The sequence below is a fragment of the Arthrobotrys flagrans genome, assembly GCF_004000055.1.
Source record: "Arthrobotrys flagrans strain CBS H-5679 chromosome Unknown unitig_0, whole genome shotgun sequence".
Lineage (NCBI taxonomy): Eukaryota > Fungi > Ascomycota > Orbiliomycetes > Orbiliales > Orbiliaceae > Arthrobotrys > Arthrobotrys flagrans.
The window spans coordinates 3140188-3159788 of record NW_027137550.1 but is presented as its reverse complement, the minus strand read 5'-3'; the positions used below and the strand labels follow the sequence as shown (position 1 = coordinate 3159788).

The window sequence follows — 19601 nt, the reverse complement described above, 5'->3', positions numbered from 1 at the left end:
GCAACTGGTCCAAAAATCCTTCGAAATTGAGTCGCAGGAAGTAGTAGTCACTACGCCCTCACACTCCGCGTGGAGGATTCTCCGTGTTGTGAGGGATAGCCGTACATCCCCCAATGAGAGTCCTCTGATTCCCGTTTAGCAGAGAGATGCTGGGAATGACGCAGTTTGGAGTTGATGATTTCTGGAAACTTCAACATGAAGTAAAGGAATTGAAAGCTTCCCAAAGTGCTATCATGAAACGGTTGCAGCGTGTCGAAAGGCGAGATGAGGAATCAACGAGGATAAAGTCTTTGTGGAAGAGCCCAAATCTATTCCCAGCGCTGCTTAGTACCTCCAGCAGTGTTGTAAATCAAGCTCAGACGAATGGTGAGTGTCTTTTTTCGGGTGCGGTTTTTCTTCTACGTACCTTTCATCTAATTCTCCGAACATAGGCGTGCCTTCTAGCTACCATCATACCTCGCGTTCGGAAACCACCAACCTGCACTTCGAAGACCTTGACCCTCAACCCCATATTGAACCATATGCCGATCTTGAGAACGAGCTCCCAAGACGCGGTGCGTCCAGAGCTAACAGTGTTAGGTTCGATGATGCTATCCAGAATCATTGGTTCCACGACCCTCATGACTCTGTTGAGGACAACTACTTCTCAAACTCTCGAAGCGCCAGCCAACTTGGAGGGCATATGCTGAGTGAAAGATCCGCTTCCAGCAAATCTGACGGACGACACAATTCTCTGAACTCTCATAGCGTTGGTTTCGATAATCAGTCTTTCTTCGATGCGGATTTGGGCGTGCCTCTCGTCAACAGCTCGTCAGGTCACAGCGCTGTGTCAAAACCTCCAAAGATTGAATGGGCTGCAAACGCGCAGATATTCTGCCGTTTGAACCCATTTGCCGACGAGTCATTCACAGCATACATTAGTAGCGCCTCTGTTGATTCCGTGATCGACTTTGACATTGTCTCCAAGCTCAACCTCCGCGAAAGTTTACGCCACAGGGAGAACGGGAAGCTTCAAATCCAATTACCTTTGTACTTCTTCGAGAGTGACATTCTCAGCTCTGCTAATTCGGATCACAATATGTCGAAATTGACTGCTGAGTTTACAGTTTTGGTCAGCGAGAAGGATGGGATTTGCCCTTGTAGTATCGTGATGGGAAACGATATTTTAATGTCTCGACAGGCGGAAATATCATTCCTTCGACAACGGCTCGATATTCAACTTGACGATGGGACCAGGGCTGCTATTCGATTTGCAGGTGCCCCGTTGGCGATAACTCACCCAATACCAGAGAAACCGGTGAACTCAATCCCTCAAGTGGTGGCCGCTCCGATTCCTACCAGCGCTATCGAAAGGCCATATACGTCTCACTCAATTGGCAGGAAGGATTCGAGGTTCACGCGTACCTTCCAAGAAAAGGCTATTTCTTCACCGGCCACTCCATTCAACAGAGATGAGTTCGATTTCTCCAACATCCAACCCAAACCTTCCATCGAAGCTCCACAGCCAGTCAAATCTACCCCGGACGATAATACCGAAGAGCGCATGGGCCAAGGAAGCAGCGCGATTCTAAACTCGGTAGAGGACACCCAGAGCCCAAAGCCAGCTAGCGCGGAATTGATTGGAGCCTCGCAACAAAAGCCGACGCCAGCGAGCCCGTGGTCTCTATCTTCAACAGCAGCCCTCTCGCAAGAAGGGGCCCTCGCCGAACCTAAGAGTCCCCTCCCGAAACTAGATAGCAGCAACTCATCATCTCCAAAGCAATCGACCCAAGATAGGGCATCGGTCGAACCTGAGCCAAGCAAGCAGGAAACCGAAACTCCCAAGGTCGACGAGACCAACAAAACCGAACAGCCTCGTAAGCGTCCCGGGATGAAAGTCCTACGACCAAGCAGGCTTAACGCCTCGAACTCCAATTCTGGTCAGCGTACCCCATCCTCATCAACTTGGAACGTCCCAAAGAGCGCCATTGAACCAATTTCTATCGGCCGTGAGCTCAGAGATGCCGACGATAGGTTGGATTCACCGCTCCGGTCCATTCCTCCCCAGACACCTTCAGAATCCAACCGAAGGAAGTCAGACGCCACATGGGGATCTTCCGGCCCACGAATTGCCAATGGGACCAACGGATCACAAAAGAAGTACGGCACGGTTAAGGAGACGGTTTCCAACCCCATCGGTGGAGCTTCGGCGTTCAGCTGGATGTCTCCCAAGCAGGTCTAAAACTTTCCCCCTCGTCGCTTTCTTGTGTGTGTTCTCGCCGTATTGCTTTCGTTCGCTTTTCCCCCGCAGATTAAAGAAAACTAATCAAGCGAAGGTTGTTGTTTTTGTTGCGCTTACGCTTTGCTAAAAGGGATGTTTTAGTAAAAACCTGTAAACATCGATCGTGCCCTCACATCCTCTCTACGAACTAGGTTGTATTTGACGGGTGCGGGTGCCTAAGAAAATTTTATTGCTGCCGCTGCATGATTTTGCTTAATATTTTTTTTTTTTTTCTAGCTAAACAGATGCTCGACGAATACAGAGCCTTTATATTACTCTACAAAGGGGGGTTAGTAAGATTCGATCTCGCAGATCGATTTACGCTCAAACGCTATGAGCTTGCTCCTTCGACAAGCTTTTTTGAAGGAGGCGTTCCAACAGGCATGGTGGTGTTTAATATTTAAAGAAAAATTCCTCGTGGGATGGTATCTTTTGTGTTTAGAGATCCATCCTTTGAGATGTAGCTACCAGCGATCGATTAGGCCCTAGTGCTATAATCAGCTTTGGGCATAGGTTTGCAATCGAGAGATTTGTCGATAGAGACGTCGACGTATTGAAATTTCAACAATATTAATAAAACGGATGATGTTTTAACGTAGTTTTAAAGCTTGATATATAAATGCTCCATTGAATTGATACGAGATGCCCTCTACCTGAAATTTGTGATATACAGACTCGCCGAAGCCCATCTCAACATGTTCCCCCCCCAAAAAAAAACCCCCCGGTTTAGAACAGCTTCGAGCAATCAGAACCTAAGTCGCAGGTAAGAACGGAAAAATAAGAAACCGTATCTTCGGAGGGGGTCGTTTACAGAAAAAAGTTATAGCTTACTGATGCCGCCTGATTCGTGTGCTCCGACCGGACCGATCAGTGCTTCGAGGCATTCTTTCGTTGCTGTTTTTAACAAAGGTCAACATGTATATTTATTCTTTGGATTTCTTTTTGATCGAAAGGGACTCACCGGCTTTGGTTTCCTTGACGAGGCCGGCGATTTGCTTGAACCTGTATCGCGGTGTTAGTATCATCTTCACCCTTTCCTCAGCATTGATACTTACTCCGGTCGTGCACTATCTTTCGTACACTCGAAAAGGAAGCTTTCACCTATTCCACCCATCAGCGCCACCCTTAAAAAAAATGGAGATATCATACTGGTGGTAATGATCGCCCCAGCCTGCTGCATCCTCGCCAACGCCGTCGGAATCTCCTGCGGATTACAACTCGACACCCCATCCCTGACAACCCACACTTTATGCCCCCTCTCCAGCAAATCCAAGGTAGTCTGCATCACGCAGATATGGCTTTCGATGCCCACCACCACAATCTCCCTTTTCTTCCCACCTTCCCCGACATTCTCATCGAGCTTATCGAGAACTTCTTGGGTACACATGCTGAATAATGATTTATCCGCGTTCACTATTATGTTATTTGTTTCCCCGGCGAGGGATAGGATTTCCGGGACCGTGTCGCCCAGGGCGCGTCTGTTTTGGGTGGTTATGTAGACGGGGATTTGGAGGGTTTTGGCGGCGGAGAGGAGTTTTAGGGTCGTGGTTACCACGGAGGGGAATTGGTAGATTGCCTTTTGGAAGCGTTCTTGGATGTCGCAGATACTTTTTTTAAAAAATAAATATATAGTAATTAGTTTTGTTTAAAAAGAAGGGTAGTTTGGGGAGGGGGCTTACAAAAGCGCCGGGTTGGGGATTCGTGGTTCGCTGACTTTGGAAGACATGGTGCGTTGGTACTGTTGGAATTTGAAGAACTGAGGTTTGAAAGCCGGTTGACGGAGGATGGTGCGGTAGATTTGGTATCTCATGAATTGATAAATGAAAAAAAAAAAAAAAAAGGATTACTACCAAGACGGTATTATATCGATTAGTGTGTTTAAGATATTAAAAGTTGCGGAGGTGGGATGTGGGGAGCTATGGGTGATCAATATAACGGCTGAATGGGGTGAGAGATAAGCTAGCAGTTCGGGTCTGGGGAAGCTGGCTTTTGAAATGCCGTTTGTGCGCCTCGGGAGTCGTATTTAAACTAGACCTTGGTGTCCTTTGGACTTGGCTATGATTGTTATATCGGCTTTGGTCTGGATTGTAACTGGAAGAGAAAATAATAGCGGCTATGAGGAATGGTTTCTTTTAGTTTACACTGGGGAATACAGGCTTAAAAAGAGATGCTGAGCGGTGGTTTTCATCGCTTTCGCCAGAAGAAGCAGCAGTGGGAGGGTAGTCGATAACGCAAAGAACTATCGTGATCAATCAATACTGGTAATAAAAACTAAAATACTAATGTTCAAAATCATGCTTCCTCCGGATAACTAAGGACCGATGCTTTCGATCAATCGAATGGAATTCCTCTTCTTTTTCTTTCTCTTCTCACAAGGAACCGAATCCCCGGGTTATCCTTCTTTTTCTGTCTTCCTTACCAATACGATATATTTTTGCCATCACGGAGACTTTTGGTTTCATCTCAGGTCGATCTAAAACCTGGACTGCCTCTGCTGGGCTCTGTAAAGCGTATATCCAACGTACCCACCGACAATAACCACAACCCAAAGGATAAGCTTAACGAAGAACCATCCCCACCCGCCACTCTCAGGGACATGTCGATCGTCATAATCCGGGAAGACGTCCTTGCCCTTATTCTTCTTCTTAGCGGATCCCTTGTTTCCGCCGGGGGAGTTGGGGGTAGACGGGCTATTGTAAAGATTCTTTGCGGAGACGGTGATGATGTCGTGGTTATCCGAGAGCTCTCCGGTTTGTGCTGTGAAACCTAGGTAGCCGACGGTGGGGAGGGTGACGTTTTTGACGTTGAAGCATTCGGTCCAGGTGTCCGGTTGTTTGTATTGGAGTTCGAGGGAGAGGAATTTGTCTTGGAAGTAGGTTACTTTGGCTTTTGTGGCTTGGTTTGGATCGCGGATGCCTCGGGCCTTTCGTTCACAACGGTGGTTAGTTCCATACGTGGGACCGTATAAAAGAGGGGATCTTACAGAGCAACCAGCCAATTCCTGATCCTTCCCATCGGTATCGTGATCATACTCCGTATGCCCATCACCGAGCATAGCCATAACATAGGGGAAAATAACACCAGGTCTGTTATTCTTATAAGTATCGAAAAAGATACCCAACCCTTCGAATTTGTTTACGGATCCAAAGACCGGACCGGCGGTGGCGCGATCCTTGGTGACCCAGAAGGCGAAACCGTCGCCGTGAAGATGACCGTCGCCATGTATGCGGAATTCAAATTCGATTTCCCAGTTCGTGGCGGTCAAGGGGAGACGGGACCAGAGCCAGCCGGTCTGATGTTGGCGGTCGGACGTTATTCGGATATACCTGTGCACCGGGTGAGAATTGGTGGACATATTTATAGACTAGGGTACGGGGAGAGCGTCGTACTGATCAGCTCTTACTGCAGGGTAGAAACGATACGTTAGTTAGTTATTCCAATCGGCCGTATAATACCATCGAAGTATACAATATATCCAAGACTGTCCATTGAAGCCAGATATCGGATGGTGATGATGGTGAGAGGGACACTCACTGATCGTAGTTCCTCCAAAGTCGAACCACCGCGACTGCAGGTCTGAGTCCAAGTACGGCTGATAGAGCGAATGGGTCCTCAATGGGACGGTCTTGTAACCATCGTGGTCGTCGGCGCTGGTGAGGCCATTCAGGGCGACGGAACAGATAGCGGCAGCCGCGCACAAGCTGCGGCACAGGGACTTGAACATTTTATTCGAGATTCGAAATCCGAATCAATTTATTTCTTCTTTCTTTCGGCTCCAGATAAAGGGTACTTTATGGTACAAAATAATCAGATTAGCAAGAAGCAATTAAAAGAAAGACAGCAAAAGGACGGGCGATGAGGTTAACTTGGGGGATATCGATTGGCGTGTCGGGCGAGACTCGTGATGCTGATACATTTTTTGGGGCTACTTCTTAACAGCCAGTTCGACAGGGCCACTGTGGCAGCTTTCGTCGGTCCGTCCCCACTATTCCCCGGGGTGTCCTGTTCCCCGAATGTTCCCCGGGATATATTTATACCCATGCACCTACTATGCACGTACATATATCCCATGCCAGGTCAGGTTGGGTGTTAATGCACTCTCCCACCACCCCCACTGAGGCAGTACTATTGAAGCAAGTACCGAGTTCTTTTGGATGCAACGTCGTCGCACCAATATCACCTTCTCGTCCTACATTTTTGTTACGAATAGGAAGTAAGGGAGTGGAGTATATCATCTGACGGTATATCCACTAGCCATGATCATGGACTAGCGTGGGTGGTAGGAGGGCCGTGGGGAGTGGGACAAGGTTAGAGCTGACCATCTCGCACTTCGGAAGTTCCAAATTCCCTCGCACCACACCCCCATCCCACCATACCTACTTATTCTATCCATCTGTCCGTCCCATTCCGATTCCATCCTACTCTACTCTACTCCATACAAATCATCACCACCAGACTGAAACCTCATGAAATCCTAATAACTTCCAACGTTGTGAACGAAGGGAGGTGTCGGAGTCGTAGCGGTTGTAGCAAACAACAACATGAAGATGGAAGAGCCCGATGCCCGGGCCTGGCTGCTTACCGTCTGCTCAGCTCTGGCCTGCTGTGCCGGTGCTTCTGTCGTCTTCATCGACCTCCTACCATGGAAGCACTTCAGCATCCAGTCAAACTCTACTTTCCTAGCTGCCTGTCTCTCTCTCAGTTTTTCTGTCAGTATTTTTCGAGTCTCCGTCCCGTTGGGTTCTGTGTCTATGCAACTAACCTTCAGTCTTTACCAAAGGTCCTCCTCTTTAGTAGTGCCCGTCTATTTGGCGAGGCCATCACGTATCTCAAACGAGGGTATGGCGATAATCCATACTACATTATCATGGTATCCTTCTCGGCCGGATTCTTAGTCTGTTACTATCTGTTCAAATTCCTACATCGATTCATCCCTCATCGAACCGTCAACTGCGATGACGATAGCGAAGATGACGACGATAAACTTCTTACGAGTGGATTCGGCAGCGTAAGCAGCGGAGCTACGGCTGTAGACCATGATCATTCCACTTCAAATTTGAAGGCAAATAACGGGAAGGGTACGGTCGGGGTCTCTTTATCTCTCATATATTATCACAACGCTAAAAAAAACATTCTATCTCTGCAGTTGTTATACCGGATGAAGAAACGGCTCTTCTCGGTAACGGTCTCGAGCATCGACCCACACTCGCAAAGCGGCTGTCTGATACGGTCGGAAAGATTACGCGACGGTGTACTGAAGACGGTCGCTGCTTCGGATTTGTCACCTGCCCCTGTGAAGGTAACTGCTTGCATAAGAAGGGAGAGGCAAAGCCGCTGCATGCTTGTCATCCGAAACACTGCGAAAGAACCCATTCCGAGCCTCACCAGGTGGGATGCTCGAGCCATCGGAACTTAAGGGATGTCCCTATCCTGGAAGATGAGGAACATGACCATAGTGATGACGATGGCCATTATCATGGACATGGAAGGGAGCAACAACAAGAACACCATCATGTGCACGGGCACGATAGCGCTCATGACGCTGAGACCCACGGTTCGCATCACGGCGACGAGGATGGACATGCCCCCAAACATGCCCATCACCATCACGTAGCGAACAACGCTTTTGTCGGGATTGGTTTCCAGACAAGTCTCGCTATCGCCTTGGTATGTAAACTTCATATCATTGCGTGAATCTCGCTGACGATTAGCTATATAGCACCGATGCCCGGATGGGTTCATCACTTTTGTGACCAACCACGCCGACAAAAAACTTGGCTTTACGATTTTTCTGTCTTTGTTCATTCATAGCGCCGTCGATGGGTTTACTATGTGCTTGCCGTTATATCTTGCATTGCAGTCGGCCTGGAAGGCTGTTTTTATCACGTTTATCATTGGGGGTTTGGCGCAACCGTTGGGCGGATTGTTTGCATTTATCTGGTTGAGCTTCGGGTCCGCTCCGAGCGAGACGGTTTACGGGATCATTTTCAGCTTTACGGGTGAGTCTTCACTCCAATCTACCAATTTTTCGAATAAAATAAATACTAATCGCGGCTTTATACAGCGGGATTGATGTCTGTGGTTGCTGTGCAGTTGTTGCGACAGATTCCTTCGGACCACAAGCATCCGGACTTGCCTTACATCTCCATGCTCGCAGGTGTGGTGCTGATGTGTCTCTCGGTGGCATTGACGACTTCTAGTTCTTGACGGCCTCTTTTTACGACTCTGTATGACTATTTTAGTTGGGCGGATTGGCTTGATACACACATAACTGGTACTTACATCGGGTTTTTTACACGGCGCACTTTTTTATTTTATTCTTCTCTTTCCTTTGTTTTTTTTTGGGAGGCAATGACATGGTCTTATTTTCCCCGGGGAGATTACTGAATACACTCGGCCGTACCTCGTGGTTTCGAGTTCGTGGTGGTCGTGTATGTAAGAGTACTTTGAGAATAGCTAAAAAATTGAACGGCGGTGATGTCAACCCGCGTGGGCAGCCCGGGGAGTTAGTTTGAACCGAGAGTCGCTAACAATGCACATGCACGCTGGTCAATACTATATTTAATCATTCCGCGACTCCACGCCGGTCTGCTACTTTTAAGTAATAACAGCGGAAGGAGAGATTACACCTAGATCGCATTGTTGTTTCTGTTATATTTCGTAGTTACGTTACCATGCATCGTTAACCCACATCCAAAAACATCCCCCGTCTCGATATCCAGCTTCACCGGCTCTGCCTTTTAAACAGCCAACGATGTCGGACTCGGAAGAAGACATCGACATAACCCCCTTCTTCCCACGGTATCTCTTCCCGGACGGCGACTATGCTCTCGATGGTATCGGACTTCGCGCCCAACTCCTGGGCCTGACGACGGGTCTCTCGATATCGGCCACCGTAGCCCTTGCGACGATCTACGGAAACTACTATCACGCTTCGATGTTTGTATTCTTTTTGAGTGTTTTCCATTTTTTGGAGTTTTGGATCACGGCGAGGTATAATACCAGGCGGGCGAACCTGGGGAGTGAGTACTCCTTCTTCCTTCGAAAGAAGTTACGGAAGCTTCGATTTTCTCGACGGGATAAGAATCGGTGCTGATGATGATATCGTCAAAGGCTTCCTCTTCGCCAACGGCAAAGAGTACAACCTCGCCCACACCGTCGCCCTGACCGAATACTTCCTGGAAACCCACTTCTTCCCCTCCCTCCTCCCCTCCCCCGCCCTCCTAACCTTCGGCATCCTCCTGATCTTCGCGGGCCAGCTCCTCCGCTCGTTAGCAATGGCCCACGCCTCGACATCCTTCAACCACCACGTCGCGTATGTGAAAGAGGTGGACCACAGGTTGGTAACCACGGGGGTGTATAAATGGTTCAGACATCCGAGTTATTTGGGGTTTTGGCTGTGGGGATTGGGGACCCAGGTTATGATGGGGAATCCGGTGAGTTTCGTGGGCTATGCGGTTGTGCTTTGGAGGTTTTTCAGGGGGAGGATATATTGTGAGTGTTTTTCTTTTTTCTTTTCTCTGGATGCGTGGTGGCTAATGTGCGATAGATGAGGAGAGGTATCTTGTCAAGTTCTTCGGGCAGAGGTATATCGATTATAGAAATAGGACGTGGGTGTGGATACCGTTTATTAAATAAATGTAGGTGGTAAATATCGGTGGGAAGGAGGGCGGTGTTAGCATCAACATGACTATTATATTCGTTACAAGTCCACAAAGCTAGAGTATGTCATGGATTTCATCTCAAATGCAAGCAAAAGATGTATATACCGATTACAAAATACAAACAATACTTAAATCTCATCGCTAACCAGATATATCTTTGTCACTTCTTGAAGGCCGGTATACGAGACCGGATAAGCTCTTGTCTCGTCGCCAGGCCCCTCAGCTTCAAACCATCATGACGGTGATATATCACCCCGAAATCCCCAGCACGACCTCCCTCCCCCCTTCGCTCCACCACGGGATCGCCAACTGCGACCTCCCCACATCCAACTCCCCACTAATGATGTCCCAAAACCGTCCCCTCAACGCCTCCCTACTATCCCCCTTCGTCGTCTTCCCCACATACCCCGCCGCAATATCCAACCACCTCGCTAACGCCGCCTCCTCCATAAACGGCAAAGAATCCAACATGGAAAGGATGCAAACATCTCTCTCCGTAAACTCCTCTTCGCCCTGTGGCTCCGCCGCCGCAGGCGCACCACCATCCGGCGTCGCATCTGCAGGAATAGTTGGGGGTTTATAAGCTTTGACCGGATACCTTGCATCCGCAGCTTCAATCCTAGCGCAGAGCATTTCCAACACCACATCCGGTAAATCCCTTTGAATTCCACTCAACGCCGTCGGCGGCGATGTAAACTTCACCAGACTTGCGATAGCAAGTCTGAACTGTCTCGTACTCAAAAACAAAGGATAAGCAGCGAAGACGGATTCTATATACCCCGGTAGAAGCTTATAGCTCGATTCGGCTAGCTGCGGACATCCGATCATGGCCAACGTGAGGGAGTGTGCGGATTCGAAGGGTTCGCGGAGGATGGTGGTTATGGAAGGGGAGGTTAGGTAGGGTGTTAACGAGGGAGAGACGATGGTGGAGCAGAATCGAGGAGAGCAGGAGATTACGAGGTATTCGAGAGTGTTGAGAAAGTAGAGGTCTCGGAGGACGTCGGTTGGATGGGTGGGGATTGTGCCGGCTGGAATACGGTCTTTAGTATTTATTAATTAGGAGGGATATAAAAAAGCGCTGGGAGGAGGGGAAGTCGGTACCTTGGATCGGTGCCAATTGAGCGGCTAGACTTTCGGCCTGTCCGGGATTGGACATGACGATATCCACGCAGGCGTGGTAGACGAACATGTAGGTTCCAAAAGCAGCCGGGTTCGTGCGGTGGGTGATGAAGTAGAAGTCGCGGAGGATGCATAGGATTTGGCTGGCAAATGTATGCACTTCTGGATATGAACGTTAGCATCGATCTACTCTCTTTTCTTTAATATGTATTGGTACTCTGGGCATACCATTGTTCCTCGCGATCTGATGGGACTGCAGCAAAATCCTCACAATGCTCTCTAGTACCACGACAGCACTAAAGAGCGAAGATTTAAGCAGATGCCACAGCTGCGCTGTATTCGTCTGCGCCGGATCATGCGAAATAGTAGCATCATCCGGTAAAGTCGACAACCCAGTTTCTCGCCATATGGACACCAAGCTTCTTGAATACGTAGCCAGAACGCTTAGTGCACCGTTAATCGTTTCCGCTTCTCCGGACGAGGCCATCGATGTTGCTGCAAGCTTTGCGAGAGCGCCCATGTTGGCTATGAACGGACGAGTTAGAAAGTCCTTCAAGCTGAAGGAGGGCACGACCGCCATTTTCTGCTTGCCGATGGGGACGGAGCGGTCGATCTGACGGAGGAAGTCGCCGGTTTGGTATCCTTCCGGAGAGAGAAACATGGCGGGGAGGAGGGCGCCCGTTAAAGCCTGCGAGATGTTAGTTATCCGTCGACTCAACTGTCGGTATTAAGATGACGTACGGGGTAGTTCAGCAGATATCTCGAGTCCTCGCTGAGTAGCCTGTACGCATTCGATGTCGCCAATATACAAGCATGCGTCTCGATCCCTGACGTTGAAAACTCGAAATGAAAGTTCACGACCTCCAAAAGATGTGCTTCGAGGTTTGTACGAGTTGTAAATGGCAGCCTGGCATCGTTGGCTTCGAATGCAGCTAGAATTCCGCCAGAAACGAGTGCATGTTTCCATCGTGGTACCCTAGCGTCGGCACCGGTGATTACAGCATCGATCCATTCGTTAAGTGAGAGAGCGCGATTGGACTCGCGAGCCCGCTCTTGGGTGGAAAGACGGAAGATGTCGAAAACGGCTTGGGAAGCAGAGAGGGGGCTGGATGTATTCCAGATTGCAGGGGCAGCGAGGGATTGGGTGGTTAAGAGGGAGACATTGAGAGGGTTTGTGAGGCGGGAGAGGGTGACGGCGGTGTTGTTTACGAGGGTGCTGTGCAGATATGGATTGTTAGCGGCGCTGAGATGTGGAGATCGGAGCGATGGAGTGCGAACCGAATGTTAGTGTTTCGGCCGGCTGGTGCCTGGAGGGATTGGAGGACGGAGGTCAGGAGATGGGCGCTGCCGTTGGAGTTCATCGTGACTCGGTTGAGAGACCTGGCGCCGTCGAGGGGCTCGAGGGAGGGAATATTCGAGGGACAAGGTTGAAGTTGAGGTTCAAGCTTCGAGTTGAAGATGAGGATGAGGATGAGGCTAACGCGAGGGAGGTTGTGGTCGGGCTCGGGAAGCACGCGACGGCCATGTGAAACGAATGTTTTAAGCCGAAGAAGCCCACCGATGCAAAGAAACCGTGAAAGGAAGAAGCAGAAGTCAAAACAGAAGCAGAAGTCAAAACAGAAGCAGAAGGGGTATCAAATTGTCTATATCGAACACGTATTTTACAAGATGGTCATGGTAATGGTAGCAGCTTCAATCGTAAATATATGTCGTGAGATACGATATGATATGATATGGTAGGGTCAACCGCCGGCTTTCTTCTTCTCCTCGGCCTCCCGTTTTCTCTGCAGGTATCGCTCTCTTGCAGAATTGACGTCGCCGGTGGTCGTCTTGCGCATTTTGGCCTGTCTCTCGATCTCTGCTCGATCCGCAGCCTCTTCTCGGGCAGTTTTCCGGCTGGCTTCTTCCAACTGCTGGGCAATCATGCGGCTCTGGCGTTCTCTCATGTCCCTCTTCGCCTTGTTCGCATGGTAGTCGTTCGTAGGTCGCGAGTAAGAGTCTCTCGAATCTCCGCTCCTCGAATCGTCTTGGGACTTTGAAGATGTCGGCTTGGGTTTAGGCTTGACGTTCAGCCCAGCACCTAATAACTGTCGTTTGTCCACAACCTGGCCCTCGTCGTTGACATCTATCGACCCTGCCGCCTTCTTGTTCAATTCTGCTGCAACCTCAGCCTCGGTCTTGGTTTTCTCCTTTGCATCCTGCCCTTCGCCGGGCCTTGACATCAAGAACGAAGGTTCGTCCTTCTTCTTCTCCGTGGCCTTGACCAGTTCCGCATGGTGTTTCTCCGTATCGTCCAGCATATTTCGATAAAACCCACCGATCCCACCACCTTTCTTTTCCATGTCTTCCTGTCTTCGCTTCTCCTCTTCCTCCAACCGTTTCATCTCCTCTTGTTGTGCTTTATAAGCTCCCGTCACAAACTTTTCTTTGTCTGCGAATTCTTCTCCCTCCGCCTCTCGCTCCTTCTGTAACATCCGGTCTTTCGCACGTAAACGGTCCCTTTCGCGAACTTTTGCGGATGCGAGAAGGTTTTCCATGTATTTTGGTTTTCTATCTTCGGTCGAGCCTTGAGTCGCGGCTTTACGACGGTCCTCTGCGGCTTTCATGCTATCCCATGCTGTATCGTAGTCGTATATCGATGGATCTTCTTCTTCCTCGGGGGTAGGAGGTTTTGGTAACGACGATGGTTGTTTATTTAATGGTCCAGGACCGGAACGCTTTATCGAGGAAGAAGCAGAGGGTTTTTGAAGACCGTACTGGACAGGTCTGTTGAGGCTCTTAGTCGGGTCGCCATTGTCGGAATCGTCGTCGTCTGCTTGATCGCCGAAGACGGAAGGTTTGGAGAATGCCGAAGGTTTAGATAGCGGTTTCCCTGGTTTTGAGAGACCAGGCTTCGACTTGAAGCCAAACGAGGTGCTCATGGTGATGGTGGTTATTGGTGGTGATGAGGGTGTGGTTGTGGAGAATGGAGGACGCGAGATGACGTTTGTAACTGGCGGCGGCGACCGGTCGCGTGGAGAACATGTACGACACAGGACGACAAATGCAAATCGGTTAAGCTCGTCTCCACGGAATTGATCAGACTGCCTGTCTGCTGGTCCGGTCCGGGTCTAAATCTGGCGCCCCGGATTATATCAAATCGGAAGCTGGCGATGTCCCAAATAACATACCAACTCGAGGATGTACGGTAATCGTAAATGCGATGATGTTGTCGTGGCCTGTTCGAATTCGAGGGCGGGTTCGCGAGTCCAGGGAAGTTTAACGTTGTGAAGAGCTTCCCTGCGCCGGAAAGTGCATAAATAGCCCGGTCTGAATCCTTCGAATTCCCCTTCTCCGGACATCGATGTCGATATATTTCCACCATCGCGAACCTCCAATTCCAGATATCCGAGGGAGTTTTCGTGCTTCGATCGAATAAGATTTCATTTATCCGGACCGATTTTAAACCGTCTGCTGTCGATGCAGTAGCTATCGCCATTTCGCCATAGCGGGGTCACCCAAGGCCAAAGCGCGGGGCATCTCATCGAAGCTCCTCCTCATCAACATCCTCCCCCTCGAACGATCACCACGACCACGACCGTCACCGTTACGGTCACTCCCATACGGATAGGCACTCGAGTACCTATCACCCGAACTCGACAAAGACATGACAACTCCAACGATACCCGGCGTCAAGGCCGAACACAGCGTCGCTCAGACCATCCGTCAGGAAGTCGCCCGGCTGCTCAACCGAACCACTCTCAGCTTCCCAGGTACTCGGCACTTTTTACTACCATCACCACCTCGAGATAAACATTTTAATCGAATATATAGGCGCACAACCGGTCAGTTTTGCGAAAAAGCACCTTAACGAGCTGCACCACGAAGAGTACGCCTACCGATCCGTGTTTTTTTTGCCTGTTGGTATTATCCTGGTCATTCTGACACCATCGGTGTAGCTATTATGTCTGCGAAAAGTCCGATGGAATACGATGTCTGCTCTACTGCACCCACGGCGACACCCAGGACTCCGAAGCCTACTATCTCGTATGGTGACCTCTGCTACTACCCTACTTGTATCTTTGTCTTTTTATTTTCTAGAAAGAAGTGCGACCAACAAATCCTTTTACTCGATAGATTGACCGAAAAAACGACTACTACTATGTCAGCGGCCTCCACTACCCAAGAAACCCCCCTCCGGACTCGAAGGAAATCGACTGGGGAAGCTTCCACACCCAAACATTGGTCGATGGAGAATTGGTTGTCGACGTGAAGAAAGACGGGAGGAACGTTCTGAAGTTCCTAGTATTCGACTGTCTAGTGCTGGACGGCCAATCACTTGTCCAACGGTCCCTTGACAAGAGACTCGGGGTACGATATTCTTTATGCCATTTCCATTCCTTTTTCTCCCCGTGACGGATTGCATGGCTGACTCGGTACAGTACTTTAGAAGTAACTTTTTTAAGCCCTACGAGGCCCTTTGCAAGGCCTTTCCGGACGAGATGCAATATTTCCCGTTCTAGTCAGTATTCCCAATATACCCCGTATATGCGCACTAGGTAACAATGAAGGAAAGCCTGCAATTCAAAAACATGGAGTTCTCGTACGCCCTGCCGAAGATGTTCGATCAGGTCCTGCCGAACTTGGAGCACGGAAACGACGGGTTGATCTTCACGGCTGTGAACGCTGATTACAGATTCGGAACGGATGAGAAGATGTACGCACCGCTTCCGCCTTGACTTATTTAGTTCCCCAGCTGATATGAAATGGAAAACAGCCTGAAGTGGAAACCGGCCGACGAAAACTCTATCGACTTCCGAATGAACCTCCAGTTCCCGTTGCTACCCCCCGAAGAATACGAAGAAGACGGCTCCGGATCACCACAGTATGACTGGTACGCTAAGCCGCAGATAACACTCTCCGTTAATGCCGGAGGTGGCGGGTATCAACGATGGGCGGAGATGTATGTTACAGACCAGGAGTGGACCGATTTAAAGAACATGGGAGTCGAGCTAGACGAACGGATCGTGGAGTGTGCGATGGACGAAGAAGGCAGATGGAGGTTCAAGAGGTTCAGGAATGATAAGAAAGATGGAAACCACATCAGCGTGGTTAACAGTGTTATGGAAAGTATTAAAGATGGTGTGTCGAAGGAAGATCTATTGGCCGTGGCGGCAGCGGTGAGGACGGAATGGAAGGCCCGACAGGCACGACAAGCGCAGGTGAGGCCTCCCCAGGGCAGGCCGCACGGGAGATAGGCGGATTTCTTCCTCTCGTTCTCCATATTTTTTCTTTAATCGGCTCTAAGATTTATTCTCCTTTGCGCGATTGTTGTCTTTTTTCTTCGTGGGTTGTTGGATTTGAAAGGCATTCATAGATGGATGGGACTGGTGTTATTCTTCCACTTTTATCATTTCATATTATACTACTACTCCACTTTTTCTTTTTTACTTTCTGGTGGAACTCCTTGATCTCGAGACGCGGCGGTATCGATTGCGAGTCTTTGAATCTTTGCTTCTTCCTTACTCCTTTCACAATATTCTTATTAAATCTACATCTATTATTCCGAGTCAATCCTTTACAATTACGACAGTCGCCCGCCCAGGCCAATTGGTTAACCTTTATCCCTGCTCCGTATACCGTCTATCAAACATATATACGCGACTAGCCAGTACCTATCGAACAGGAGAACGAGCAGCAACAATATGTAAAAAGACAGACAAAACCATTCCATTTCTATATTCGAATTTATTTATAAATTTAAATTTCACCGCGGGAGTCATATTATCAACAATACCTTAGACAGCAGTTGACGGAGAAGCACATGCCTGCCTGGAATCGACATATCTGTGCAACAGGCGCTGCAGATGTCGCACCGATGCGATTGCTGGGACTTTCCTCGCCTCCCATGTGCGCACAGCCCTACAATTTAATGCAAGATCCGGGGTTCGCTTTGGAAGAAAAGAAAGAGAAATCGTGTCCCCTCTAATCTTAAAAAATTAAAATTTAAAAAGTTGACATGTGAAAATCTGTGAGGTTTGTGGTGGCCCAGAAGGGCAAGACGCAAAGGCAATTAAGCTGCGCGGCGGAAACGTCATGCCAAACTCTCCGGCGGCCGAGCTATCAGCGGCATGTTCTTCTACTTCTCATCCCCACCAAACTAACGGGGGTGGCTCGCTTTTTAATTCATATTCACGCCTACATGCGTGTGTTTTTGTAGATTCGATTCAGGGGATTGGTATGTTTTTATCCATTGCATTCCGGGTCGACGCTTACCAGGTGGACATTGGGACTTGTCCACAGCTTCACGAAACATCATTCTCACGCAGACAGCTGACATCCCATTCATGACATTGTTCAGAACCTCAATATTTCCCTTATAAACATACTGCTCCCATCGACGTGCCTTTTTTCCTGGGCTGAACATCCCCTGACCGTCAATCCGGGCATTCCCGCTCGTCAATTCGCCCCAACGTCATAGATACTCATCCCCAACATCGGGGTTCCTCCAATCCTCCACAGACTACACAAAAATGGAGGAAACGAAAGTGGTCCCAGCACCGCTGCCGACAAAGGGTTCGATAATTCCAAAATATAAGCACACGCTGGCCATCCACTCCAAAGCTCGACCGTCATGTCTGTCGCACGATAGGCAGACCACGCCGTCGTTCATTGGATTTCGAAATCTGATGGTTCTTGTATTGAGTCTGTTCCTAAAATGACAATTGAATTTTTCGGTGGTCGGATGGAGGGCTAATATCGGTTTCTGTGGATTACAGTCGCGGGGAACTTACGATTGGTGGTGGAAAACTTTATGAAGGTGGGAAATAACCGGTCATATCGATCCCTTTTGTATAATCTATCGTACTAACCAATGTGTCTACATCCAGTACGGCGTCTTGATCGGCTTTTCACCCGGAAGCTTCCGTCCGGGCGACGTCCAGCTCGGACTCCTATGCTATTTCATGATCCCATGCCACCTGCTCGTCGCATATCTTATCGAACTTACGGCAGCAGGACAGGCACGAACCGCTCAAGCGACGCAAAAGAAGACGGACGAGAGCAAACCGGTCAAGCTACGGGTCAGGTGGAAACTTATTGCGTTTGCCCACGCCCTGAATGCGACGCTGTGTTTGAGTGTTACCAGTGCTGCTGTTTATTGGGTATGAACGGTCATTTTTGTCAAGGGCTTGGGGTTGAAGTGGATGCTAATGGGATTTAGAACATCGACCACCCGTTAATCGGGACGTTGTGTGAGCTGCACGCAGGTATGCACCTTCGACTATCGCTGCGAGCGGGGATGACAATTGACAATAAATCTCCGGTATACAGTCATAGTATGGCTCAAACTACTCTCCTACGCTTTCACCAACCGTGACCTTCGAGATTCGTACCTAGAGTCACACCCAGTACCCGAAATATACGCCTCCTGTCCATACCCCGAAAACATCACACTGGAGAATCTTACATACTTCTGGTGGGCTCCGACATTGGTGTATCAACCCGTTTACCCCAGATCTGGAAGTTTTAGGATAGAGTTCTTTCTCAAGAGGTTCGGAGAGGTGATTGGGTTGAGTGTGGCGATTTGGTTTTTGACGTTAGTATTTCTCTTCGGCTTAATGACGGGACGCTAATGGGGATCATAGGCAGCAATATGCGGTGCCAACGCTGCGGAACTCGTTGACTGCGATGGATAGGGTGAATCTGGCGCATATCTTCGAGAGGTTGATGAAGTTGAGTACGATATCAACCGTAATCTGGTTGTGTGGGTTCTTTGCGCTATTCCAGAGCGGGTTGAATGCGCTGGCCGAGGTTATGAGATTCGGAGACCGTGAGTTTTATGCTGAGTACGCAATATATCCCCCGAAATCCCTCCATGAAGTGGAAATGCTAACCTTCACAACCCACAGTTGGTGGAACTCCGCCAGTCTCGGCGGGTACTGGCGAACGTGGAACCGGCCCGTCTACCAATTCATGAAGCGACACATCTACGCTCCACTGAGGGGTCGAGGGTGGCGTCACGGTCCCGCCAGTACGATGGTATTCTTGTTTTCTGCGGTATTGCATGAAATGCTCGTGGGACTGCCGACGAAGAATATTATCGGAGTGGCGTTTGCGGGCATGTTGTTCCAGTTACCGTTGATCGCGCTTACCCTGCCATTGGAGAAGATGCATGGGACTTCGGCTAGTACTGTGGGGAATGCTATATTTTGGTACGTATGGTTTTTACAGATATGGGATTGGATACGGTGGCTAACTTTTTGACGGTGGGTCCAGGACGAGCTTTTGTCTCGTTGGGCAACCATTTGCGGCGCTGTGTTATTTCTTTGCGTATTCGTTACGGAATCAGGATGTGGCTCCGGCGAGTTAAGGGTCGTTTTTGGTTCTGTTGCAGTCGCTGTTCGAGTTTTTGCGGTTTTCGGGATTCGGTTGGTTCGCAGGTAGACGGGTGGATATATATATTTTGAAGCCTTTTTGGGATACTACCCAGTCAGGCTTCTTTTAGATAAAGTTCTCCGACGGGAAAAGCAATTCTATTACATTGTTGTAAATATTTGATTTTTGCAGGTACGGGAGGG

General features: G+C 49.2%; 9 protein-coding genes across 10 annotated transcripts; 5 read left to right on the top strand and 4 right to left on the bottom strand.

The window, feature by feature from the left end:
• Positions 1–146: 146 nt before the first annotated feature.
• DFL_003969 (uncharacterized protein) lies at positions 147–2221 on the top strand (the record flags this gene model as incomplete). Its single annotated transcript, XM_067632985.1, has 2 exons — positions 147–366; positions 432–2221. The coding sequence occupies 2 exons, from the start codon at positions 147–149 to the stop codon at positions 2219–2221; spliced, it is 2010 nt and encodes a 669-aa protein (XP_067491200.1).
• Positions 2222–2986: 765 nt separating this feature from the next.
• Positions 2987–4070, bottom strand: DFL_003968 (uncharacterized protein; the record flags this gene model as incomplete). Its single annotated transcript, XM_067632984.1, has 6 exons — positions 2987–3012; positions 3092–3154; positions 3222–3262; positions 3316–3361; positions 3410–3867; positions 3940–4070. The coding sequence occupies 6 exons, from the start codon at positions 4068–4070 to the stop codon at positions 2987–2989; spliced, it is 765 nt and encodes a 254-aa protein (XP_067491199.1).
• Positions 4071–4733: 663 nt separating this feature from the next.
• On the bottom strand, positions 4734–5984 carry DFL_003967 (uncharacterized protein; the record flags this gene model as incomplete). The annotated part of the gene is made up of 4 exons (XM_067632983.1): positions 4734–5183; positions 5244–5586; positions 5650–5662; positions 5795–5984. 4 exons carry the CDS (start codon positions 5982–5984, stop codon positions 4734–4736), a joined length of 996 nt encoding a protein of 331 aa, XP_067491198.1.
• Positions 5985–6801: 817 nt separating this feature from the next.
• On the top strand, positions 6802–8467 carry DFL_003966 (uncharacterized protein; the record flags this gene model as incomplete). The annotated part of the gene is made up of 5 exons (XM_067632982.1): positions 6802–6969; positions 7041–7338; positions 7407–7927; positions 7980–8259; positions 8325–8467. 5 exons carry the CDS (start codon positions 6802–6804, stop codon positions 8465–8467), a joined length of 1410 nt encoding a protein of 469 aa, XP_067491197.1.
• Positions 8468–9014: 547 nt separating this feature from the next.
• DFL_003965 (uncharacterized protein) lies at positions 9015–9898 on the top strand (the record flags this gene model as incomplete). Its single annotated transcript, XM_067632981.1, has 3 exons — positions 9015–9282; positions 9374–9754; positions 9810–9898. 3 exons carry the CDS (start codon positions 9015–9017, stop codon positions 9896–9898), a joined length of 738 nt encoding a protein of 245 aa, XP_067491196.1.
• A 275-nt stretch (positions 9899–10173) lies between these two features.
• Positions 10174–12404, bottom strand: DFL_003964 (uncharacterized protein; the record flags this gene model as incomplete). 2 transcript variants are annotated; one of them, XM_067632979.1, is made up of 5 exons in its annotated part: positions 10174–10964; positions 11026–11205; positions 11272–11731; positions 11785–12259; positions 12322–12404. In XM_067632979.1, the coding sequence occupies 5 exons, from the start codon at positions 12402–12404 to the stop codon at positions 10174–10176; spliced, it is 1989 nt and encodes a 662-aa protein (XP_067491194.1). The 2 variants fall into 2 exon arrangements, with proteins under 2 accessions (XP_067491194.1, XP_067491195.1); XM_067632980.1 differs by having other exon boundaries at positions 10174–10952.
• A 381-nt stretch (positions 12405–12785) lies between these two features.
• On the bottom strand, positions 12786–13964 carry DFL_003963 (uncharacterized protein; the record flags this gene model as incomplete). Its single annotated transcript, XM_067632978.1, has 1 exon — positions 12786–13964. The coding sequence occupies one exon, from the start codon at positions 13962–13964 to the stop codon at positions 12786–12788; it is 1179 nt and encodes a 392-aa protein (XP_067491193.1).
• Positions 13965–14689: 725 nt separating this feature from the next.
• DFL_003962 (uncharacterized protein) lies at positions 14690–16280 on the top strand (the record flags this gene model as incomplete). Its single annotated transcript, XM_067632977.1, has 7 exons — positions 14690–14795; positions 14857–14911; positions 14982–15069; positions 15160–15393; positions 15465–15544; positions 15599–15739; positions 15800–16280. The coding sequence occupies 7 exons, from the start codon at positions 14690–14692 to the stop codon at positions 16278–16280; spliced, it is 1185 nt and encodes a 394-aa protein (XP_067491192.1).
• Positions 16281–17555: 1275 nt separating this feature from the next.
• On the top strand, positions 17556–19393 carry DFL_003961 (uncharacterized protein; the record flags this gene model as incomplete). The annotated part of the gene is made up of 8 exons (XM_067632976.1): positions 17556–17727; positions 17802–17842; positions 17913–18185; positions 18245–18290; positions 18355–18619; positions 18669–18869; positions 18933–19235; positions 19300–19393. 8 exons carry the CDS (start codon positions 17556–17558, stop codon positions 19391–19393), a joined length of 1395 nt encoding a protein of 464 aa, XP_067491191.1.
• Between the last annotated feature and the right edge of the window lie 208 nt (positions 19394–19601).